This window comes from Adiantum capillus-veneris, chromosome 19 (assembly GCF_014529385.1).
Source record: "Adiantum capillus-veneris isolate H3 chromosome 19, ASM1452938v2, whole genome shotgun sequence".
Lineage (NCBI taxonomy): Eukaryota > Viridiplantae > Streptophyta > Polypodiopsida > Polypodiales > Pteridaceae > Adiantum > Adiantum capillus-veneris.
The window spans coordinates 37,094,398-37,121,017 of NC_140949.1; the positions used below are offsets into that span (position 1 = coordinate 37,094,398).

At 43.5% G+C, this 26,620-nt stretch overlaps 1 protein-coding gene across 4 annotated transcripts in view; it reads left to right on the forward strand.

Moving 5' to 3' along the window:
• Positions 1–26,620, forward strand: part of LOC147433840 (uncharacterized) — an 81,839-nt gene that overhangs the window by 28,787 nt on the left and 26,432 nt on the right. Inside the window, exon 6 of one of the 4 annotated variants that reach the window (XM_086490473.1) lies at positions 25,341–25,395. The exons of the other annotated variants lie outside the window; for them this stretch is intronic. Coding sequence (XP_086346599.1) covers positions 25,341–25,350 — 10 coding nt within the window. The 3' untranslated portion in view covers positions 25,351–25,395. The remainder of the gene's footprint in view (positions 1–25,340; positions 25,396–26,620) is intronic. 4 annotated transcript variants of the gene reach the window in all.

The window sequence follows — 26,620 nt, forward strand, 5'->3', positions numbered from 1 at the left end:
TTCACTATACAAAGGCCAAACAAGAGAATTCAAGTTAAGACATATAACACCAGAACATGGAAGAAAGCAATGAGATCTGAAAAACTATGTCGAACATGGAAGAAAGCAATGAGATCTGAAAAACTATGTCGAAAGTATGACACTAAGAAGATAAAAAGAATGCTAGCCTCAATGAATATATTTCCCATAGCTGAAATAGACCTCGACGCAGATTTTTAGATCAGAAAAGGGCTCAAGAGCAGCAGCAACAGTACCCTGAAAATTTGACTGAATATTACTAAGGGGAAACAACCAAGTAGTCTGGATGGGAGAGCTTCAGTAGGGACAAGGAACCAGACATCTCAGATGGGCAATTCGGAGGGTGCCACTGTCACAAACTGATGACGTGCAATGACCACACGGGTGAGGACCAAGTGACGTGGCGGAACAGTACAAACATCACACTGTACGGACATGCCCATAAATGGCACTGACATGCTGACGTGGATTGCCGTATGGATTTTCGTAAAAAGCGCTAACATATGCTGATGTGGTAGTAATACAGATTTTCACAAATTTCATTGGCAGCTTTTTGGCCAGTAGCTTTTGAGTTTAGTGCTTTATGCTTTTGGGGCTTTGCTTCTTGAGCATCCCTTATAAAAATAAAAGAGCCCCTAGGGCCTCACTCTGCAGAGCATTTGGACGCAGAGTTTGAGAGCAGAGGTCCCTCGGGAGTTGTATGTTGCAATGATTAATGATAAAGAAATACGGAAAGGGGCGCTAGACTTTGGGGCCAATACCTTTGGGCTCGGAACTACGCCGGGCCGTGTCGACTCTCTCTCTATTAAAGTTCGGTGATTTAAAGTTCTTGTTCGTGTGTTGCTAATGGTTTCTTGCTTGGAGTGTCCAAGCTTGTTATAGTGGTATCAGAGCTTAGAAAGATTCTTCTTCTACGGAGGATCCGATCCTTTTTACAACACACGCACATTTTTTTGTAGAAGAACCTTCGTGCCGTGACTCCGGACTTATTAGCCACTCCCCCACCCTTCGTACATCGCGCATCAGGTGCGCTCCCATCTTCATTGCTCCGTCTTACAGGGAATAAGCCATAAAGAACCCTAGATTACACATGGGTTCTCGCGGAGAATCCAACAGAGATCACACTTCTCAGTGGCTAGGTAGAGAAAAGTTGAAATCTGGCACGAAAACTAAAGATTTGGACAAATTCTTGGCAGAAAAGTTTGCCAGAACAGAGTACAAACGTCAATTGCATGTTGACATGCGTGTGGAAAGATTGATCAAGTACTCCAGAGACTTGAGATCTGCGAAGCACTTGAAGAATTACCTGATTGATGAAATTTACTCGTGATGGCGCAAAGCCATTGATTCTCCTCTCAGGTCAGGAGGAAAGCTGAAAGGACACATGAGTGCAGACAAGCGGAACCTATACTGGCAGAAACAGCTGAATAGAACTCTTGAAAAGAAGATGAACCAGAGGAACACCAGAAGATAAGCCAGAGAGTCACAAAGCAACAGCGGAGCGCGCAACAAACCCTTATCTTCTTTGATGGAGAAGCCAAGGTCAACTTCAACCGAATTGGTGACTCGATTTGGAATTACGCCCAAGGAAATGGGGCCGCAGGCTAAGGCTGTTCTAGTAGAACCCAGACGGGATGTTGCGGGCACTAGGACTTTTACATCATGCCTTTTGAAGGGTGTGACGCCCTCCGAAGAATCCCTTGGTTCCCCAAGAACAGTGCCGTGGTCGATTATAGGGCAGGGAAAGCCATCTTGAAGAATGAGGAGGGCAAAGGGATTGTACTTGATGGAAAACTGAAAGGGAGTCTGTCCTACTTGATGAAATCCAGTTTTTTTGTTGTTTACCCGATTTTGAACTGAATGATGATTAAAGGTCGAATATGTCAGACCTCGAAAAAGGAACGACAAGATTTTTTGCAAGCTCAAGCTGACTGTTTCTCTGAGGGCTTACCAGGCAAGTTGCCTCCTTCACGTCCTGATCGCACGATTGATTTGATTTCCGATAGTACACCACCGAACTAGCCATCTTACTGACCTAGCCGAGCCCAAAATGAAGAAATAATGAACCATAATAGATTTTCCCATCTCGAGGATCGATGATATACTCGACAGACCTCAAGGTTCTACTTGCCGAATTGATATGAAGAGTGGTGGAGATGTCTACAAGACAGCTTTCAGGATGATTTTTGGTGATGCCGATCTTACGAATGTTCCGGCTACATTCAACGTCATGATGGATAGGGTTTTCAGAGGGTGCAGATCATTTGTGGGCACTTTCTTCTCCAAGAATGAAGCTTAACACAGACACCATTTGTTGGAAGTTTTCGAAACACTGCGGAAGCATAAATTAGTTATAGATGTGAGAAAGAGTGAATTTTTCTTGCCTGAGATACACATCGTGGGACACATCGTCTCAACAGAAGGGGTAAAAATGGACCTTGCCAATATCGAGACTATTCGTGATTGGCCTGATTTGAAGAATGTTCATGAGGTTCGAAGCTTTCTGGGCTTGTGTTTTTACTATTGGCAGTTCATTTGCAGAGAGATTCTCCTTTGCATGTGTTGACTCAGAAAGGGTTCATTTTACTTGGAGACCGTTAAAGATTGCAGCCTTTCAAACTCTCAAGGAAAATTTGACAACGGGACCAGTTTTGGCCTTGCCAAACTTGCAAAAGCCATTCGAAGTTTACTGTGATGCTTGTGGTCGTAGTCTGGGAGCAGTCTTGATGCAAGAAGGCCATGTCATTGCTTTACAAGAGCAGGATGTTTTCATGTCCTGAAGTGGTTGCACAGATTTATGAAAAAGAGCCGTTGGCAGTTACCCAGGCTCTTACACAGTGGCGATACTTTCTAGTCGGAGTTGACTTTACCATCTTCATAGACCATCAGAGTTTACACTACTACTTGTTGCAGAAGCCGCTTTCAGAAAAGCAGATAAGGTAGACTAACATCTTGTCACGGTTTCACCTCCAAATAGTCCATGTTCAGGGACATAAGAATTTAGTGGCAAATGCATTGTCTAGAAAGCCCTTGGTTCTGGCTATTTCCGCGATACATCATTGAAGCTTCAAGGATATGGTAGATCAGTATGCCACAAATCCTGATTTTGTAGATATCTTTCACCGGATGTATAGTGGAGAGACAATTGCAAGCTATTCCATACAGGATGGCTACAACCTTTGAGGGAAAAGATTTTGACAGAGTCCCACTGTATACCTTTTTCCGGCCACTGTGGTATAGATACCACCTTGAAGGGTGTTGACCGTTACTTTTACTGGCCGAGGCTCAAAAAGGATGTGGACGAGTTTGTTGGCAGCTGCTTAGTATGCCAAAAGGTCAAGTTTGACAGGCATAAGGCACTAAGATTTCTACATCCTTTACCCATACCCCCCGTCCTTGGGAAAGCATTGCCACGGATTTTATTTTTTAAACTTCCCAAGACTCAAAGTGGGCGTGATGGCATGTGGACAATCATCAACAAGTTCAATAAACAGCCCACTTTATTTCGGAAAAGAAGACAACTAAGCTCGATCATTTGGCGAAACTGTTTGTCTCACAGATTTTCCGAATATATGGCATGGCTGAGTCCATTGTTTCGGACAAAGATCCCCGGTTTACTAGTTTGTTTTAGAGGGCAATTTGGGAGAACATTGGCTTGCGATTGCAGTTCTCGTCCTCGTTCCACCCGCATACAGATGGGCAATTTGCGATAGGCAATTCAATGGTTTTGGATTTATATTTCGGATGAGAAGACTTAATGGGAAAAGTATTTGCCCTTGGTGGAGTAACACACGGGGAAGGTGCCATTTGAAGTATTCGAGGGTGCTAAGAAGGTTCCTCAATTTATAAGCACCAAAGACAAGATTTTCTGAAGTAGATTCTTAAAAAAGTCTAGAAGGCAATCTAGTAGTTCAGAGGAGGAGAGCTCGTCCTCTTTTGACAGTGACCAGATCAATAAGAAAGCCAAGGAGTTCAAGGAAGGGAGTAAGGCCACCAGGATTGAGATGTTTTCAGGCTACCAAGACACCCATCGAGCCCTTGAGTTTGTACAACAGTTTGACGTGACCTTCTTTGGAGGGCGGTTCACAAAACACTCCAAGGTGCAAAAAGGCTGCATCTTACTTAAAAGGAATTGTACAGACATAGTGGTCTACTTTGTTGTTACGAAGAGAAGCACCTGCGACGTGATTAAAATTCAAGACAATTTTCATGTCAACTTGGATATCAAATGAATATGTAAGAGATGTCATCACGGCTTGGCATCACTTGAAAATGACAGAGAAAAATATATTAGATGACTACTGCCAGAGGTGTTTGGATACGTATTTGCCAGTGTCTCCGTTTCGGCAAATTACTTTGAAAGTCTAGATTGAGCGTTTTTGTTGTGGTTTGCTAAAAGAGATTCAATACTATTGTCTTAACCAGAAGTCTGACTTTATTCAGAGACTTATGCAACATCTGGTTTAGACTATTGTCTAAACCAGAAGTCTGACTTTATTCAGAGACTTATGCAACTTACCCACAGGTCCTAGGGCACAAGGAAAGAAAGGGAAAAGGGAATTAGGGGGCACAAGGAAAGAAAGGGAAAAGGGAATTAGGTGGTAGATCAAAGAATTCCCCAGACCTAGGATAAGAATTTTGAAGCAGATCAGTATGATCTAGATCTGGATACTGCTTTTGCCAAGGTGCATGAGGCTCTTGAGAAGTCTCAAGCACGACATAAGAAGGCAGCCGACAAGATTCAACGCGACTTGCAGTTGAAGGAAGAAGATCAAGTACTCTTATGGTTTGAGAAGGCACGCCTAAGAAACGAAAGGGAAAGGAGCGGCTTTTTCCAAAGCTAAGAATGCGGGACTATGGCCCTTTCCACATTCAAGAGAAGATAAATGATCTAATGTTCAGGCTGAAGTTGCCAAATCCTTAGAAGATTCACAATGCTTCTCATGTGACTCTATTGAAACCTTTCAAGGGTGAGGTGCCGATGGACAGGGAACCAGAGGAGCAACCTGAGGTGGAAGAGAGCGAGGAGATACTCATTCCAGAACAGATACCAGCTCCCAGGAAAGGAAAGCGAAAAGGTAAAGTGAACAACGGTTCTTACTTAGTCAAGAACTCTCCGGCATTGGATGCGAAGTGGATGGAGGAGGACCTAGTAGATACTCCTAAAATTTGGAACTTTACCTTGAGATTTTGGTCTAGCTTTGACTATTCTGAGAGATCTCGGAGATCAGCGGGGTTGAATCTAGTGCAGACGGGACCGCACAAGAGCGGAGTCACTCCGCTCCTTTGTCACAGATTACCTAGATGGAATAAAGTCACTAATTTTCTTTTGGACTTCAAGGATACTGATGTGCTGACAATATTCTACTGGATGACTTTATGAAAGAAGTACTTCTACATGGGAATTCTTGAAAATGAATGTGATTTTTTATGCTCACTCATGTGATTGTGTTTGAGTGCAAGATGCGACCGCACAAGAGGGGAGTCACTCCGCTCCTTTGTCACAGATTACCCAAATGGAATAAAGTCACTAATTTTCTTTTGGACTTCAAGGATACTGATGTGCTGACAATATTCCACTAGATGACTTTATGAAAGAAGTACTTCTACATGGGAATTCTCGAAAATGAATGTGGTTTTTTGTGCTCACTCATGTGATTGTGTTTGAGTGTAGGTGTTTGAAAGACGAAATTATTGCAGCATCTTGGTCTTGAGAATCTATGGACACGATCGCAATAAGAATTAGTTATGAGGTCTGGTGTGGAACTAGATACGATTGCTATATACGTTGCCAGGAATCATAGTCCTAGATCTGAATGGATTCTATGTGATATAACTTGAATGTGATGTAATGTGACTGTTGTCTTTGTACAAGTGCTAGATTTGTGTCGTCTAGTGCGTCGGTACTTAGAGTTAGTGTCTATTGAACTGGTTTATGGCTTGTGTTTGATTTTGCAGGCGTAATTGAGGACGATTATAATTTTTTCAGGAGGAGGGTATGTCACAAACTGATGACGTGGCATGACCAGCCGGGCCAAGATCAAATGACGTGGCAGAAGAATACGAACAGCAAGCTATACGGATAGGCCCGGAAACAGCGTTGACATACTGACGTAGACTGTCGTGCAGATTTTCGTAAAAAGCGTTGACACACGTTGACGTGGCAACAATTCAGATTTCGGAAAATTCCGCTAGCGGCTTTTGGACGAGTAGCTTTTGAGTTTCGTGCTTTTTGAATTGAATGCTTTTGGGGCTCTGCTTTTTGGGCATCCCTTGTAAAAATAAAAGAGCCCTTGGGGCCTCACTTTGCAGAGCATCTGGACGCAGAGTTTGAGAGCAGAGCTCCCTTGGGAGTTGTACTTTGCAATGATTATTGATAAAGAAATACCGAAACGGGCGCCAGATTTTGGGGCCAATACCTTTAGGCACGGAACTACGCCGGGCCATGTCAACTCTCTCTCTCTCTCTCTCTCTCTCTCTCTCTCTCTCTCTCTCTCTCTCTCTCTCTCTCTCTCTCTCGCTATTAAAGTTCAGTGATTTTGAAGTTTTTGTTTGTGTGTTGCTAATGGTTTGTTGCTTGGAGTGTCCAAAGCCTGTTACAACCACAACTCTAGATAGCACAACACCAGGTATGGCGAGACCAGATGATGTTGAAACAAAGTTCATAAATCAAAATGCCCACACACCTAAGGGAAGTAGTCAGGGGACATTTGAGGAGATCAGGCATCAGCTAGTATAGATACCCTTTACAATGATTATGCTGTTGGGATAAGAATAGAAGAAAGGGTGGGGGAATGCCGAATTGGTTATTACCAGAAGATCAAGAGGTAGAAGAGTGGAACCTAGGTACAAAACTTGATCTAGAGATAATCAAAATCAACAAACATCTCAAGCTTGAAGTCAAAAAAAAAGCTAGACAACTTTTTCAAAAATATAGAGATGTTTTTGCCTGGGAGCATACGGATGTGAAGGGAGTCGACCCTGAAGTCTGCTAGCATAGAATACCACTTAAGCCTGATGTGCGACTTGTTAGACTACAGATGTATAGAATGAACCGTAACTATGCTAAGAAGGTCCAGGAAGAGATCGATAACCTTTAAAGGGAGGGATTCATCACAAAGGTTGCAAGCAATGGCTGACTATTTTGTATAGTAGAAGAATGGCAAACTTAGAGTGCGTGTCTACTTTCGAAAGCTGAATGCTTAGACAATCAAAGACATATTTCCATGACTCTTTTCTGATATGATGCTTGATGAGATAGATGGACATGAAATGTACAACTTTTCGAATGGATACAACAGGTATAATCAATTAAAGATTGCACTAGAAGACAGTGCTAAAACGACCTTCATCACTGAATGGGGAGCATTCATATATGTGGTTATATCATTTGGTTTATGAAATGATCTACCAACCTTTGAGAGATGTATGATGGAGATCTTTAGTGAGTTTTTGCATAAATTTTTGGCCATCTTCGTGGACGACTTCACCATATTTTCATTTGAAGAGATACATCTCTTACTTTTGGAAATGGTATTTGAGAGATGCAAAGAATGCAAAGAAAAGAGGATTTATTTAAACCCCTTCAAGTCAGTATTCATGGTATGGAAGAGATAACTGTTGAGATGCCAGATGGTTGAAGACAAGATTCGAAGTGTCCAACAGAACAAAGTACCCATGAATATATATGAACTTAGCTCTTTTCTAAGATATATTAACTATTATCGAAGATTCATTCATATATTTGCAGCCAAGGCTCTTCCGTTAAATGAATTGACCCAGAAAGGTGTTAAGTTTATATGGTCCATTGAGTGTGAAGTGGCCTTTCAATCTCTGAAAGAGGTCAGCAACACGAAACCAGTCCTTCACCAACCAAAGTGGGATATCTTGCCTCTGGGAGGTCGGTGCTATTCTAGCTCAACCAGATGGACAAATTGATTATCCGATATACTTTGCCAGTCGATGATTCAACTAGGCAGAGCAAGGTTATTCAATACATACAAGAAAGCATTGGGAATGGTTTTCGGTGCTAAGGAATACAGACACTATTTGTTGGGAAAGTTATTCCACTTTTATATAGATCATTAAGCTCTTATGTATTTGACTAATAAAGTTGTCATCTAGAAAAGATTGATCAGGTGGATGATGTTTCTGCTAAAGTTTGAAGGCATCTCATCAACGTCATTAAGAGATGAGCCAGTAGATGCTGAGTTTTTTTAGACTTCAATTGGTGAAAAGATAGATCTAGAATGGCAAGAAGTTTATGGTTTCTTGCAGTACGGGGTTTACTAGATCTCTGGACGCAGTTGATTGATTAAGAAGACACTAATCCTCATAAGTGTGAAATCTACTATTATTGTTGGATCTTTGTATAGATTGGGCATTGATGGGGTCTTAAGGAGGTGTTTGCCTATGTAAACAAGATTGCAGATCATATCACTGAGGCCCACACTGAAAGTTTGCGAGGGCACTTCTCTATCAATACCACTCACAAGAAGATTATACAAGCTGGGTTATGGTGGCAAAGCATGATGTCAAATGTTTGAGCCTTCTGCAAGACATGTGATATTTGATAGAGAATGGGCAGACCACCATTCAACCTCTAGAGGTATTCATGAAGTGGAGATTGGATTTGACGAAAGAAAAGTCACACATGGAAGAATAGGTACATAGTTAGGGCAACATGTTATGTCAATAAATGGGTGGAAGCCAAGGCATTCCCCAACAACACCGCCATGTTCACAGCCTGGTTCATATATGAACATATCATATGTCAGTATGGCTACCGTATGGAAATAGTCTTAGATCAAGGAGCTCATTTCATTAATGAAACTATTCAGATCTTGATTGGTATATTCTCCATGAAGTATCGAAAATTGACACCGTACTACCCCAGATGTAATGGATAGGTTGAGAGCAGCAACAAGACTATAAAAACCATTTAAACTAAGATTCTCCAACAAGCTCTACAACTAGGATGAAAAGCTTTAGACTACGCCATGGGCATATCGAACAACTTACAAGATTACTACTGGAATGACACCATTCAAAATGATGTACGAAACAAAGGCCATAGCCCCATTGAAACTTGTAGAGCCTAGTCTTAGACTTACAACTGAACATGATATGAATAATAACACTAACTTGAAAAAGAGATTGGATGACTTATTGAAGCCTGATGAAATTAGACAAAGGGTAATGCTAGAGCAAGAGGTGGTGCAACAATGGAGAAAACAGTGGTATGATAACAAATTGAAAGTGTGAGTATCATAAGGGGAATTTAGTTCTATTATATCAATTTAAGTTAGGGCCTAAGAAACCCAATTTGAAGATTGCATAGTCTCAACCTTATGAGGTTGACTTGGTATTTTTGAACGGTACACTTAAATTGAAAGAATTATCTGGATCAATGCTACCTGGTAATGGATCAAAGATTAAGCTATATTATTTAGCGCTAGAGGAACCCCCAACACAACCTATTGAACGGATACATTGGATTTTGAAACTTAGACACTTAATTTAATTCTGGTAAGATCTTATTGAATAAAGGTGACCAGAGTTTCCTAATTGATGATAGTCTGGAACCTATCAGACATGTGGTTCAATAGCTAGACCATTTGGAGACTCAGCCAGATATTGGGACAGTATCTGAAGGGACCAATGATAACTGACGGTACATTAAAGGGCGAATCTTTTCAAGAAATCAAGCAATGATCATTACAAGGACCCGACCCGAACATGTGCACCACGTCAATAATGATTGTTCTTTCCTCGAAGCGCGAAAGGAGTGGGGCATTCATGGCTCGAATTAGAACTATGCATTCGTGACCCCAAGTCATTTTTGTTGCCAGCCTCTCCAGACACAACACTACCTTCGCAACAGCTTCCACCTGCACCCATTGCGCAAGACATCACCTCTGTCATCGCCCTATTTCTATCTCCAAGCAATTCTAGTGAGTTCTCGTTTTCTACGAGGGTACATCTCAAATCTCAGCCATGGGCAAAACCAAAGCATCGAAGGCCATGAAGCAAATTTTAGTAGCAGAATAGCTTGCGGAAGAAGAGCAGGTTGCAGCCATCACATACCAAGCTATTGGTAAATATGTTTTGAAGGATGCAGAGAAGGAATTGCTAACCAATTGGGGGATGGTTATATCGCTAGAAGTGGCAAATATTCCTATAGACATGTCAGTTATTCAGAAGTGGTGGGCACATTCGACGTAGAAGCAACCACGGCGACCATAAATGAACTACAAATTTAGCTCACTGCAACACTAATTGCACACGTCTTTCGACTCCCCTATCACGAGAAACCTAAGGTGTACACAATTGATGAAATCAGTGATGTTTTGAAGGAAATCTGGAGGATAAGGCATTTCAGATGTTAGCCCTCAAATATAAAGCAATGTTTAAGTTTGCAGCAGAAGCCATAAGTCTGAAGAACAATCTGATATATGTATCTGAAAAGAGATTTAGTGTCATAAATTGTTCACGTACCCTAGCCGACTTGTAGATCCGGCCGATGTGCCTAAACCCTAAGAGAAGAAGTAAAAGGAGAGGTAGCAACAGAAGTTTTGCCAACTTACAAAGTCTCGCCGAGTGGGGGCAATTTATTAAAAGAGTTCCTACCAACTTACGGGACTTGTCTGATGGGGCCCAAGTGACACAAAGATATTAAAGCAAGAACAAACACGAAAGACTAGCGTAAAAATTGATGACATGGTAGTTGTACAAACGTCTGGATTTCACATTGGTTGATGACGGACTTCTGCGAATTGCTCTGCAACATGTTGACGTGGCAGTTGTATCGATTTCCGTGATTAGCGTTGGTAGCTTTTCAGCGCTAGTTTTTGGACCAATACTTTTAGAGTTTGTAGCTTTTCATTTTCAAGCCAAGGGCCTTTAAATATGTGGCAAGGGCTCATTATCTGGCACTCTTCCAGATGAAGGTGCAGATAAGTGACGTCACCGTTGTCGTGATGCTTTGCTTTCACTAGGAGAAAAGCACAAGATTCATCTGTTGTTTTTAAGGTTTTGGTGAAAACATGTGAGGTTTTGATATGGTGTTTTGTAGTATTAGCGATTGCAGATAAGTATGCTAAATGCAGTGAGCTTCATGGTTTGAGGACTTTATTACTGGAGATGGTGTCATTTGAACACGATCATGAACAAAAGGCATGGAAGAGGTTGATATGTATTCCAATATGATGCATTTTAAGGAGTAGGGGAGGTGCTTCAACAATTTATTATCTGGGACAGTGTTACTTGGAATACACTGATAGGAAGCAAAGGCAATTTGGCAGTGGCAAGAAAGCTTTTGATGGAGTTTGATTTGTGTCATATGTTGTGCTTGGCGGTGCCGGTAAGTTGAGAGATGACCATAAGTGCTTAGTGAGTTAATTTCCAGGATGAAGCCCCTTGAAGAGCATTGATTGCGGCGATGGCCAACATGAAGGTGGTAAAGATGCTTCGGAAAACATATGTTGGAAAATGCTTTGGTCGATAAGACTATGCTCAACAATATACCAAATTAAGTGGCCTCCCGGATGTGGCATGTGAATCATTGCTTGAATAGGAGCTAAAAATAAAACTCCACAAAAGCTATTGTAAAAAAAAGCCAAGCTGAGTGAGCGATCAAGGTGAAGGTTGAGGCCGTCGAGCAAGAGAACAGAGAAGCCGCCGCCGAGTTGATTGGGAGAAGCGGTGGACCAAGAGGGGGTTGCTTTTGGCGAGGGCGACCAGGAGAGGGCGCCGTCAGAAAGGGCTAGCAAGGGCTTGGCGAGCCTGGTAGAAGTCGAGCAAGGAGACAGTGAACAACTGGTAGGTTGGCAGGAGCCGATGAGGCGAGCACAGGCAAGAGAGAAAAGGGAATTGGGAGCTACCGACAGAGGGGCGTAGTTGCAGGAGAAGAGCAAGACGACGTGCAGATTCACAGGACCTTGCGAGGGCAGCACTGTTGAAGAAGTTGAGCCACCAAAAGGGTGTGCATAAAAAAGAGAAGGCGGCAAAGGTGTGTGCACAGGGAGAGTTGGCTGAGAAGCTTGGGAATGTTGAGTTCAAAGCCACCAGGTGTGTGTGCACGAGTGACATGAGCAGACAAGGCGAGTTCAATAAAAAAGAAGTCGAGCTATAGAGTTTGGAGGTGAGCGGCGTTTGCAAGCCGACGAGCACCGTCCTGGCAGGAGCCGATGGGAGCGCTGCAATGTGGGGCGACCAGGGAGTAAAAAAGCATGCGAACGTTGTTTAGGCAGAAGGCTTGAAGGCGACGAGCGTGGGTATATTTGAGCCAGTATAACTGGTTTATAGAGGAGATTGAGGAGCAGATAAAAAAGGGCGATAACCAGGGGAGGTGACGAGCCCGAACACGATTAGAAGAAGAGCGCATGCTTTTAGGAGATAGAGAGGTATCAAGAAGTGAAGGCTTTCGACAAAGCTGGCAAGGGGAATTGGAGAGTAGGAGAAGGAGAGCCAATAAGGGCAGTACAAAGCTGCAAAGGAGGGAAGCAGGGGAGCCGGTAAGGGGCGGTACAGAGCCACAAAGAAAGGACTCTCTCTCTCTCTCTCTCTCTCTCTCTCTCTTCATTATCAAGAAGCTAAAGAAGCTACTAGTGTCATTAACATCGTAGTTTTGTAATTAAAGTCCATATTGGTTATGTATTATCAAGTTGAAGTCCTCCAGATATCAGTTGTAAGCTTTTAGAGTAAATGTTAGGCCCATTGTTTGGTGTTATGCATCTTTCTCTAACACTTTTCCTACAGCCAACAGCCCTGTGCTGACCCGGCTCACTAACCGCACAAAATTACCCCCGACACCGTTGTGCCGAGTTCAAGTAATATAAAGAAATACCGAAAGGGGCGCTAGGGTTTGGGGCAGTGCTCTCTTAGGATGGAACTTTGTCACTCCCCGTCTCGTGTGTCATGCACTCTCTCTCTTTGAGCTAATTTGAAGTGTTCAAAGTTGTCTCGTCTGTTGATTTCGGTTGGCACGTGGTGCGCCCCCCCCCCCCCCCCCCCCCCCCCCCCCTTGTTACAGTGGTATCAGAGCTACAGTTGTGTGCTTTTTTGAAAGCATACCGGTCCTTCCTAGAACAAACTGAGCACTATGGCGTTCATGGATTCAACCAAGTATCTGCAGCTTCTCCGCGATGAGCTTCGCAACATTCTTTCACGGCATCCGCAGCAGAATCTCCCGATGTTGCAGGATTTCCAATGTTTTTGAACTGCATGTTAACCCCTCTGATGCCCAAGGTGATACTTGTCAAAGTAATGAGGTGTCTGCCCGAGAGCATGCAGCAAATCTCTAACCCTGACCGTTGCTGAAAAACCCTAATTTTGGAAACCCTAACCCTAAAACCTGCAAACCCTAAAATCTGTCAAAAACCCTAACCCTAAAAACTGTCATAAACCCAAACCCTAACCCTAACCCTAGGGCAGCAGGCTGGAAGCTCTCGAAAAAAGCGCTGGCATGCTGTGCAGCAGGGCCTGGATTTTGCAGCGCTGATTTAGGGCTGCGGCAGATTTTCAGCTTTTGCGTCAGTTTTCTCTATGTAAATTAAGCAGGAAAGAGAGAGAATTCTATTGCTTTTATTTTATTAAAAGCCCTACAGAGAGAGAGAGCTTGTGAGAGAAAAAGAGTTTGCTTTTGATCTGAAGCTTTTGAGGCTCTGCTTTTGGCATCCCTTGTAATTTAAATACGTGGTGAGGGCTCACATTTGCAGAGCATCTGGACGCAGAGTCTGAGAGTGAAACCCTTACCACTCTTGTACTTTGAACTGATCAATACATAAAGAAATATTGAAAGGGGCGCCAGTCTTTGGGGCCAATATCTCTAGGCGCGGAACTCCGCTGGGCCAATGCAAATCTATTGTGAACTGTGAACTGTTTTGAAGTGGTTATTTGGTGCCGTCGTGATTGATTCTTGACTTGGAGTGTCCAAGTCTGTTACAGTGGTATCAGAGCATGGCCGATTTCTCTTCTATGGGAAATCCGATCCCCAATTTTTTTTTCCGTGGCACCTATGGCTTTACGCAAATATGGCTTCACGCAAGGATCAGTCGACTCCCTCTGCATTCGGAGATGCGGGTAGGGATCACAACGAAGATTCCGACAGTGTATGGCGCCTCGGCCTACTCAGGCGGAGCAACAAGAGATGAAGTCAATTGATTGGTGATGCAACAAAGATGCTGCTCAGTTTTGCGAAGGACTCGAAATTGGCAAAATATATGAGCGAGACGTCTTTTCAGGAAGTGCACGCACAGTGGCAGAAAACCACAACACCACCCCCGAAACCCCGCTCTCAAGAAACCTTCTGCTCACAAGCAATATTCAGAGAAGAAATTAGAAGAGGTGGTTGATGCACGGATTGCTCAGCTTTTTGACGCACAGAAGAAGGCCAAAAAGCATGGCAAAATGCAGAAGAAAGGCACTGACTTCCCGGGTTATTTGGGTCGTCAGTCGACATTTGATAAAGCAAAGAAAGACTTTCTGGAAGATAAAAGCAAGAAAGTCCAAGAGTATAAGGAAGGCGGACAGTCGATCAAATTTGACACTTTTTTAGGATACAAAGATGCTTCGAAGGCTTTGTCTTTTATACAGCAGTTTGACATTGCTTTCGTGGGAGGACGCTACTCAGAGCACTCCAAGATTCGGAGAGCTGTCTCTTATTTTAAGGGAAATGCTCGAACTTGGTGGTCCACGCTTCTTTTAAACAAGACCGCGCCAGTTAAATGGCTGAAATTTAAGAAGCTTTTTATTTCTTCTTGGTTGACGCAAGAGTATGAACGCGATATACGAGCTGCTTGGAACCATCTTCGAATGACCAAGAGAGATACAGTGGATGCTTACTGTGAGAGATTCTGGAGCTCTTTTCTACCCGCCTCTTCATTCAAGAAGATCTCGTTCAGAGAACAGATTGAGCGGTTCACCTTGGGTCTACACTACCTACAGAGATCCGAGATCACTGCTTGGAACAAAAGTATGCTTCTATTCAGGAGTTGATGAGTCATGCAAAGCGTGGCTTTGCCGTTCACTATGGCAGTCTGACCTACCCCACCGATGAGGTCATGACACAACGAGCAGAACAGACTTCAGGAAATGAAAGTAGAAAGAGAAAGAGCAACCCAGAGAAGAAGGATGCACGACCCAAGCTTCCTCAGGAGAGAGCTCGCTTCATCAGGGAGGGGAAGTGCTTTGGATGCGGGGAACATGGACAGATATCCGCGAAGTGCCCTAAAAAGGCACAGAAAGAACAGAATGACAAGAACGACAACAGACAGGCCTGTGAGTTCGAGAGCAGCTGAGGAACGTGGAAGAAAAGGCAAGATGAAAACAGAACTGGTTCCAGATTGTGTGGGTACCGATCCCAACACCATGGACGAGAGTACAGAACTTTGCCGAGCTTGGGGTAAAGTGAAAGATCAAGAGGCCCTGATCTTCTTTGATGGAGGAGCCTAGGCCAACTTCATTTCACTGGAATTGGCGGCGCGGCTTGAGATCACTCTCGATCGGATGGGACCACTTGCGGAGGCTGTTCTAGTAGCACCCGACAAGGACGTAGCCATTACACCTGTCATTGGCAAACTTCGGTTGCATTGTCAAGGGTATTTGGGGCATGAGGACTTTTTCATAATGCCTTTGGAAGGTTGTGATGTTCTCTTAGGGATTCCTTGGTACCACAAGAACAACGCCGTGGTCGATTATCAGGCGAGGAAAGCGACATTGACTACATAGAAGGGCAGAACCATTGTACTCGATATTAAACTGAAGGGCGAATCTGTCCCTATTGTATCGGCTTCGGCCATTTCTAAATTAATGAAATCTAGCCTGTTTTTTTACTCGATCTTTATGAAAGAATTGAGCGATAAGGATAGGACAAATATGTCTAAACTTGATAAAGAACGCAAAGATTTTCTCCACTCTCACGCCAATTGCTTCTCGGAGGGCCTACCATGCGAGTTACCACTTGCTCGTCTTGAAGATCATACCATTGATCTGATACCTGGAGGCACACCACCTTACCGCATGAGCTGAGCACAGAATGAAGAGATTATGAACCAAGTGAAAGACTTCTTGGAAAAGGGTCTTGTCCAGCCTAGTACTTCACTCTATTGCTCTCCAGTGTTGTTAGTTTCAAAGAAATACGGATCTCGAAAAATGTGCATCGATTATAGAGCTCTCAACAAAATCACCATCAAGAACAGATTTTCGATTCCTAGGATCGATGATATACTCGACAGATTACAGGGATCTTCGTGCTTTAGCAGGATTGATCTGAAGAGTGGATATCATCAGATCAGGATCCCGTCGGGAGACGTCTATATGACAGTTTTTCGGGCGACTTTTGGGTTATTTGAGTTTTTGCCGATGCCTTTTGGCTTAACCAATGCTCGTGCGACATTTAACCGGATGATAGAGAGGATTTTTCAAGAGTACACGCTATTTGTTGGCACTTTCTTTGACGATATCATTGTTTTCTCCAAGAATGAGGCAGAACACAGAGATCATTTGCTTCGAGTCTTTCAGGCATTACGAGATCACAAGTTAGTGATTAATGCAAAGAAAAGTGATTTTTTCCTACCAGAGATACACTTTTTGGGACACATTGTCTCAGCAGCAGGAGTGCAAATGGATCCTGCCAACATAGAGACTATTCGCGATTGGCCCGATTTGAAGAATGTCCATAAAGTTAGAAGCTTCTTGGGATTGTGTTCGTACTACAGGCGGTTCATTCGAAAGTTTACGAGGTTGCTTCCCCTTTGCATATCTTGACACAGAAAGGAGTCCCTTTCTCGTGGGGACCCACAGAGGTGACTCGCTTTCAGACATTGAAAGAGAAATTGACTCTACAGGACCAGTTTTGACTTTGTCGGACTTGCAAAAGTCATTTGAAGTATATTGTGATGCTTGTGGTCGTAGTCTTGGTGCGGTCTTAATGCAAGAAGGCCATGTCATTGCTTACGAGAGTTGATTGTTCTCAAGGCCGAAGATGACAGTATAGATTTACGAGAAAGATCTTACTCAGTGGCGGCATTACCTACTCGGAGCGGATTTTACTGTCTTTACAGACCATCAGAGTTTGCGCTACTTCTTGTCAGAGACGTAGCTTTCAGAAAAGCAGATGCGGTGGGCGAACATCTTGTCACAGTTTCATTCACAAATTGTCCATGTGCATGGACAGAAGAATGTGGTGGTAGATGCTTTGTCTTGGAAGCCGTTGGTTCTGGCTATTTCCGCCATACATCATAGGAGCTTCGAGGATATGGTCGACCAGTATACCACAGATACAGATTTTGCAGACGTTTTTACACAGATACGGGATGGGGAGACAATAGCGGGATATTCCATTCGGGATGGCTACTTGATGAGTAAAACCATGTTGTGCGTTACACAGCCGTTGAGAGAAAAGGTTATGACTGAATGCCAGCCACTGTCCACCTTTTACGGGTCACTGCGGCATTGCTACCACCATGAAAGGGGTAGAGAGATACTTCTTTTGGCCGAGACTCAAAAAGGATGTTGAAGAGTTTGTGCACATTTGCTTAGTATGCCAGAAGGTCAAGTTTGACAGGCATAAAGCACAGGGATTGTTACACCCTTTACCCATACGCACCCGCCCCTGGGAAAGTATTGCAATGGATTTCATTTTTGATCTCCCGAGAACACAGAGTGGTCACGATGGTATCTGGACTGTTATTGACAGATTTAGCAAACAGGCTCATTTCATTCCAGTGAAGAAAACAGTCAAGCCGGATCACTTAGCGAGACTGTTTGTGGCCCATATTTTTAGATTACATGGCATGCTTGAGATAATTGTCTCCGACAGAGACCCCAGATTTATGAATTTGTTTTGGAAGGCAATTTGGGAGAACATTGGCACGCGGTTGCATTTCTCGTCATTGTTCCACCCGCAGACTGACGGGCAATTTGAGATTGCCAATTCAGTGGTTCTAGATTTATTGAAGTCTTATATCTCGGATCGGAAGACTCAATGGAAAAAGTACTTACCTTTGGTGGAATTTGCCTACAATAACACGTACACTCTTCGACGGGGAAGGCGTCATTTGAGATTGTTGAAGGTGCTGCGAAAGTTCCACCCTTTCTAAGCACGAAAGATAAGATTTTTGAAGTGGATGAATATTGCGAGACTTAGATACGGCTTTTGCCAAGGTTTGCGAGACTTTGCAGAAATCTCAAGAACGACAGAAAAAGACTGTGGATTGCCATCATTGTGACTTGACATTGAAGGAGGATGATTGGGTGCTCTTACGTTTTGAGAAGGCATGCCTGAGAAAGAAAAAGGGAAAGAAGAGGCTTTTTCCAAAGCTTAATATGCGATACTACGGACCTTTCCAGATCACTGAAAAGATAAATGATGTCTCCTTCCGACTGAAACTGCCTGATACTTGGAGGATTCACAATGCATTTCATGTGAGTCTCTTGAAACCTTTTAAAGGTGATGTGCCTGATGAGCAACCCGAAGTGGAAGAAAACGAGGAGATCCTTGTTCCTGAACAGATTTTGGCACATAAGGAGACGAAGAATAAAGGTAAAGTCCGAAGGCGGTTCTTGATTAAGTTCAAGGCTTTATCCTGCATTGGATGCAAAGTGGATGGAGGAGGAGGACCTAGCAGATACTCCTCAGATTGTGAAACTTTACCTCGAGGCTTTTGGTTTAGCATAGTCTACTCCAAATGGAACCCAGAATTCAGCTTGGCCGGAGATCTGGTGTAGTGGGATGCACAAGAGGGGAGTCACTCCGCTCCTTTGTCAACATATGCCTTGATTTAGATACTAGAGTTATTGATGTCTCTTTGAGCTTCAGGGATACTGAAAGCTGACGGTATTCTGCTGTATGACTTTATGAAATGGAATTCCTGATTATGATACTGATTTGTTCTTGGCTTCTTTTAAGTGCAGGAACTGATAGACGAAACAACTGCAACATTTTGGTATGATTGATCTCGAATAGACATGGTTGCAATAGGGGTTAGTCAATCGGACATCGATGAGGTCCCAATTGAATCTAGATGAGATTGCTAGCTACATTGCCGATAAATCATGATCTAAGATCCGAATGAATGTTGAATGTCATGTGATATCCTGTGATGTCGTGTGATGTGACTGTCGATTCGTACATGTGCTAGATGTGTGTTCCTAGTACGTAGGTACTAACAGTCAGTTCTGCTAAGACGGTTTATGGCCTTTGTCTGTTTTGTAGGCGTAATCGAGGGCGATTACAATGCTTTCAAGAGGGGGGTATGTCACAAAGTGATGACGTGTCTGCCCGAGAGCATGCGGGAAACCTAACCCTGATTGTTGCTGAAAACCCTAATTCTGGAAACCCTAACCCTAAAACTTGCAAACCCTAAAATCTGCCAGAAACCCTAACCATAACCCTAACCCTAAAAATTGTCATAAACCCTAACCCTAAAAACTATCATAAACCCTAACCCGAACCCTAGGGCAGCAGACTGGAAGCTCCCGGAAAAAGCGCTGGCATGCTGTACGGCAGGGCCCGGATTTTGGGGCGCTGATTTAGGGCTCCGGAAGATTTTTAGCTTGTGCGTCAGTTTTCTCTACGCAAAATGAGCAGGAGAGAGAGAGAGAGAATTTCATTGCTTTTATTTTATTAAAAGCCCTAGAGAGAGAGAGAGAGAGCTTGTGAGAGAAAAAGAGTTTGCTTTTGATCTGAAGCTTTTGGGGCTCTGCTTTTGGCATCCCTTGTAATTTAAATACCTTGTGAGGGCTCAGACTCTGCAGAGCATGTGGACGCAGAGTCTGAGAGTGAAACCCTTACCACTCTCTTGTACTTTGAACTGATTGAAATACCAACAGGGGCGACAGTCTTTGGGGCCAATATCTCTAGGTACGGAACTCCGCCGGGCGAGTGTAAATCTATTGTGAACTGTGAATTGTTTTGAAGTGGTTATTTGGTGTTGTCGTGATTGATTCTGGACTTGGAGTGTCCAAGTCTGTTACAATACTCTCTCCTCCAGTATCCGAAAGTGCAAGAGCCTCTAACCGACAACCTTCCTAGCCGTCTGTTCCAATCTGGGGAGTCTCTTAGAAATTTGGTGTAGTCATCTGACCCTGATCGAGTGCGCCTTTGCCACCGGCGTTGCCACCACCACTGCCACTAGGATACATTGGTTGGAGCCCGAATGGATATCTTTATTATCTGTATGCGTGGTACGCCCCTAACTAGTCGAAGATTTTCAAAGATAGCAGCACGATAGTAAAATTTTTCACCTTTTCTAGAGTGAAAGATCGGAAGAAAGTATTGCAATTCTACAACAATTCGACAACATCTATGCTTTTGGAAACTATATAGAAGAATCCAAGATTTCTGGGGGAGTGAGATTTCTTAAATATAATGCTATGCAGTGGTGGAGCTCAATCGCGACACAACTGCACGCTCCAAGGACATGGCAAGCTTTCAAGACAATATTTGCACGCAGTCATATGACTTCTCTTTTTGAAGTCTAGATCTTGTCAGAATGGGGCAGCTTGAAAATGCTTGCAACAGAGACCATGGATGACTATAACCAAAGGTTTCTGGACGTCTACCTTACGGTTTCCTTCTTATTTATTCCCTTGGAGGACAAGTGCGAGCGATACACCATTGGACTACAATGACTGTTATAGGAGTATTGTCTGTCCAAACAAGTCTCTACCATGCAAGAACTCATGGGCTATGCATCGGTTGGATATAAGCCTATGAAAGGAAAGCTAGAGTTTGCTACAGAACAAACTCATGCAACAAACCAAAATCCTCGATCACAATGAACCACTTCTCGAGATTCTCGTGAAAGTCAACTTGAAAGGCCTCGTTTGACGCCTCAACAACGAGATACCTTATTAAAAGAAGGTCTATGCTTCGGATGCTTTCAAACAGGGCATAACTATTTTAGTTGTCCCCTTCCCACTGATAGATCATTGGAGGCGACGCCCACGTCGACGGTCGACAAAACCCCAAGACCACCTCCGACCAAACGAGCTAAATCTGCCATAGGCCTTGTACTTGACATTTATGGCATAAACCTTGAAAATACAAAATGAATTGTGTCGAGCATATGGCAAAGTCCTGATTTTCTTTGACCCAGGAGCTATTGAAAATTTCATCCATCGAGAATTTATCTTAAAGTGATGACGTGGCATGTCGAATTGGAAAGGAATGATTGAGTGGACAAGAGAAACTTAACTGTGCAACTGAAAGAACTTATGGAGCATCGGCCAAGGGGCCCGGAACCCTAAAAACTAGAAGCTTGAACTCTGCAACTGAAAGATCTTATGGAGCATCGGCCGAGGAGCCTGGAATCCTAAAAACCAGAAGCTTGAACTCTGCAACTGATAGATCGTTGGAGGCGACGCCCACGTCGACGGTCGACAAAACCCCAAGACCACCTCCGACCAAACGAGCTAAATCTGCCATAGGCCTTGTACTTGACATTTATGGCATAAACCTTGAAAATACAAAATGAATTGTGTCGAGCATATGGCAAAGTCCTGATTTTCTTTGACCCAGGAGCTATTGAAAATTTCATCCATCGAGAATTTATCTCAAAGTGATGACGTGGCATGTCGAATTGGAAAGGAATGATTGAGTGGACAAGAGAAACTTAACTGTGCAACTGAAAGAACTTTTATGGAGCATCGGCCAAGGGGCCCGGAACCCTAAAAACCAGAAGCTTGAACTCTGCAATTGAAAGATCTTATGGAGCATCGGCCGAGGAGCCCTGGAATCCTAAAAACCAGAAGCTTGAACTCTGCAACTGATTTTTGTAAAATGCACTGACATGCTGACGTGGCAGTCCGTACAAATGATGATGTGGCAGTCTGTACGGACGATGGTGTGATAGGACAATATAGATTTTCCGCATTTTGTGCTCTGCTGACACCACTTGGCAGGCTGTACAAATTCTCGCAAATTACACTAGCTGTTTGGTTGATTTTCAGCGCTAGCTTTTGGTGAGCAGATGCTATCGGGGGTTAGTGCTTTTGGGGAAGTGCTATTGGGGGCTCTGCTTTTAGGCATCCCTTGTATTGTTTATACGTGCCCTTGGGGCCTCACTCTGCAGAGCATCTGTATGTAGAGTTTGAGAGCAAAGGCCCACAGGAGTTGTACTGTTGCGACATAATAATAAAGAAATACCGAAAGAACGCCAGTCTCTGGGGCCAGTACGTTTGAGCGTGGAACTCCGTCGTGCCGTGTCAACTCTCTCTCTCTCTCTAGTCAAAGTTCAATGATTTTGTAGTTTCTATTCGTGTGTTGCTATTGATTTCTCTCTTGGAGCATTCAAGCCTGTAACAATGTTATCAGAGCTCAGAAAGATTCTTCTTTCACGGAGGATCCAATCCCTTTTGCAACACACATGGGTTCTCGTGGAGAATTTGACAGAGACAACACGTCTCAGCAGAGAGGCGAAGAAAATTTGAAATGCAACGCGAGGATTGAAGAAAACAATGAAGATTTGGGCAAATTTTCGGTAGGGAGGTTTGCGGAGTACAAACATCAACTGCAAGTTGACAAGTGTGTGAAACGACTGATCAAGTACTCTAGAGACCCGAAATTTACAAAACACCTGAAGGATTATTTGATTGATGAGATTCACTCGAGATGGCGTGGGACCTTAGACTCCCCTCTCAAGTCGCGAAGAAAGCTGAAAGAATAGACGAGTGCAGAAAAGCGGAAACTGTACTCACAGAAAGAGCTGGACAAAGCTCTTGGAAAGAAGATGAACCAGATAATGAAAGCTCTCGAAAGAAGAGGAGATCGGTGGATTTCCTCGGTTATTTGGGCCAGAAGTCGACTTTCAAGGTGGCTAGTAGATCCAAGAAGCGTGCTTGTTTCGAGGATGACCTAGATTTTTATTCGTTTTCGAAGAGTTCCGATAGTTCATTGTCTTCTAGTTCGAATGAGGATGAGAAAAGTTGGAAGAAGTGGAGAAAAAACAAGAAAAGCAGATTTTTGTAAAAGTGTAGAAGGCATGAGAGACTATCTAGCAGCTCAGAGGAGGAGAGCTCATCCTCTTCCGATAGTGAACAAATCAGCAAGAAAACCAAGGAGTTCAAGGAAGGGGGTCAATAGGCCGTAAGGTTTGACATGTTTTTAGGTTACCAGGACGCCCATCCAGCCCTTATGTCGCCTTCTCAAGAGATCGGTTCTCGGAGCACTCCAAGGTGCAAAGGGCGGCATCTTACTTGAAAGGAAATACACAAACATCGTGGTCTACTCTGTTGTTATGCAGAGAAGTGCCTATGACGTGGGTAAAAGTCAAGAAAATTTTCATGTCAACTTGGATTTTAGATGAATATAAAGAAGATGTTATCACGTCTTGGGATCATTTGAAAATGACTAAGAAAGACACGTTGAATAACTACTACCAGAGGTTTGGGATACTTACTTACCAATGTCCTAATTTTGGAAAATTACTTTAAGTGACCTGATTGAGCGGTTTTTGTTGTGGTTTGCCAAAAGAGATTCGACAATATTTCCTAGAACAGAAGTCCCGCTCTATTGAAGGGAGTCTTACCATACACCAAGCGACATTTTTCGAGCAAATCAAAATCTGAGTGAATATTTAAATGGCATGGGCTTAATTGTCGAGCCCTCTTCTCTATTGACTATATGGAATCTCTCAAGATTCCATTCGAAACTGGCTAGCTACCTCGTCACTTTGACAGGCACGTAACAATTTTCCATCAATGACGATCGATCACAAGACATTGCGTCTCAACTCCTCAACAGCCACCCGCCCTTCAATATGTCCGTCCGTTTCTTGTCTTGCACGACACCTAGAAACCCCCCTTCCATTTTACTCTTTAAGACCCTTAGAAAGTTAAAAAAAATGACCCTTAGAAAAGTAAACTCAACTACAACATCTTAATTTTTTTTTGTCTCAAACTAATGTTCCAATAGATGGCCAACATTTTCTTAATTTGTTTTGATGGGAATCACAAGAGATGCTCATGCTTGGTTTAAGTGAAATGTGGAGGTTGAGAAGTTGAGATCAACTTTTCCATGGACTTTTCCATTAAGTTGGGGATGTCATATAAATGAATGGAAATGGAAAGGGGACGGGTGATAAAAATGAATGGAAATGAAAAACCCTAAGGGTGAGGAGAGTCGAAAGAAAAGAGAGAGGTCTCATTCACCATCTGTCAGCGCGACATTTTTTGCATAGGGACAAATGGAGACAGAGGGCAATGTGGGAGCAGTAGTGGTGGATTTTTTTTTACGCACGCACTATGAGGGCAGAGAGAGAGAGAGAGAGAGAGAGAGAGAGAGAGAGAGAGAGAGAGAGAGAGAGAGAGAGAGAGAGAGAGAGAGAGAGAGAGAGAGAGAGAGAGAGAGTGTTTTTCTACCGTTGTCTTGATAGGCTGAGGAAGAGTGGAGTGGGAGATGGGTAGAAGAGCATCCGCCAGCGTCACAAGTTGTGTTTCCACAAAAGGAGGGTAACAACTTGAGCTCGCGAGGGTATCAATGTCATGGCTTGAGCTTGCGAAGGTGCTAGGTGTAGGTTGCCATAGCCACTTGGAGCTATGGGCTGGCATAGTGCTTCTTTGGATTGCAATGGGAGGGGTGATCGACACTATCGCTATGAAGAGCTTTGTCAGGGGCAAAAGGGAGTTGTGTCTGAGTGTAACTAAGTCAGACTTTGTAAATAATTAATTTATTTACGAGAAACAAATTATCTAATTAGTTGTGTGCACATCAGAATAGATTTAGCAGTTATGGGGCCTCAAGTGCGCCCAAGTTTGGGCCAGTGCACCTCAGGGAGACCCTAGCAAAAAATACCCTGAAGCCCTAGCGATTGGGAAATCGGGTCTTCAATGAAGGGGTAGATAGTAGCCTCAGATTTCAGGCTCAGAACATTACGCGCGCTAGTGCAAGCACAAGAATGAGATGGGGTCCTTAGAACAACAGTAATCCTAAGGCCTGAATTATTCTACAGCCTTAGGATAAGTCAATTAAATTATTTTAAATTGTCTACGTTGGACCAAATGGCCGAACAAGTGCGAACAAGTAATGCCAGAGCAATGCTGGTACGGTATTGCGCTGGGGAGCAGCTAACATTTTCATTTGTTGCATCTATGTGTGCAGTTGTGCACTTAATTGCACATTTCAGTAACTAGCATAGGATTTTTAAAGTCAAAAGTTGAATGGTTTTTAAATTTTAAAGTAAGTGTGCCACTTGGCACACTTGGCACACTTTCCCATGCAATCTCTCTCTCTCTCTCTCTCTCTCTCTCTCTCTCTCTCTCTCTCTCTCTCTCTAGTCAGGTGTATGGGTGTTGATGTTTTGTTCATCCTTGGTGAACAGACATGGATAATGTTGTGCATTGTCTCGTCTCCATTGACAATTTGGCCTTCTAAAGGTATAAGCAAACTCTCTTTCTCTCTCTCTCTCGCCATCTCTCTCTCAAATCTCGTGACTGTGTTGTGGGCTCTCTCTCTCTCTCTCTCTCTCTCTCTCTCTCTCTCTCTCTCTCATCACGCCATCTCTCTCTCTCTTTACCATGCTTTCGTTTAGGGTTCGCTGCTGTATTTTAGGGTTCGCGACCTGTTTTTAGGGCTCGCGACCTGTATTTTAGGGTTCGCGACTTTTTTTTTTTTTTTTTGGGGTTGTTGGACAGATCTGCGTTTTAGGGTTTGCTGCATTTTCTGCACTTTAGAAACATCAATCCTCTCTCTCTCTCTCTCTCTCTCTCATGTCATCCCCAACCTCACCTATGGCAACAAGCAAACTCAAATATATGCTTCACTCCAAACGAATTTCCATCATTGAATTGGAAATGAAAGCATGGAGAAAAGAGATGGAAGATTGGAGGAACGCGAAGACCGTTTTCCTCCGAGAAAATGAAGAAAAGGAGAAGAGGTGGAAGGACGAGAAGGATCATCTTCTCAACAAGATCGCTACGTTGGAGAATAGCATTTTGGACCTCCACAAAGAAGTGTTGGAAACACGGTCAAAAAATGGGCTTGAAGAGGGGGAATTTCAGCCCTCTTTGAGGGAAGAAATTGACAACATCAATGAGGAGAAGAAGTCATGGGCCGCGGTCATATCCGAAACGCAAAAGAAAGTAGAGGAGGCCGAAAAATGGATTGAGGTTGCCAAGAAAGGGAAAGGTAAGGAAGCTCCTTGTACACCCACTCTTATCAACATGACCCTCGAAGAGGAACAAAGAAGGAGAGTGCGGGCTCTACATGTGAGGGTAACCGGCCTCAAGGACATAAACAATGTGGAAAAAGAGGTCACAAGCCTCACATCAATGATGGGGGTGGAGAAGCCTTCACACACAAAGGCATGGAGAGTGGGCAAGAAGAGTGAGGGCCCCGGAGAATCTTCAAAGGAAAGAGCTCTCATACTACGCTTCCCTTCATTGGAAGAGAAGAAGGAATTCTTGAGGAAGAGACCTACTCTCAAGAAGACGGGTATTTTGTTAGGCGATGACCTCACTCTCTCACAACTTGCGCATATGAGAGAAGTAATGCCCGAGATTCAAGCGGCAAGGGAGAAGGGGAAGATGGCCTTTAACAGAGATGGTCGGGTGGTGATTGTAGAGCGGCGCTCTACATGACGGTGCGAGACCTATGGGACCA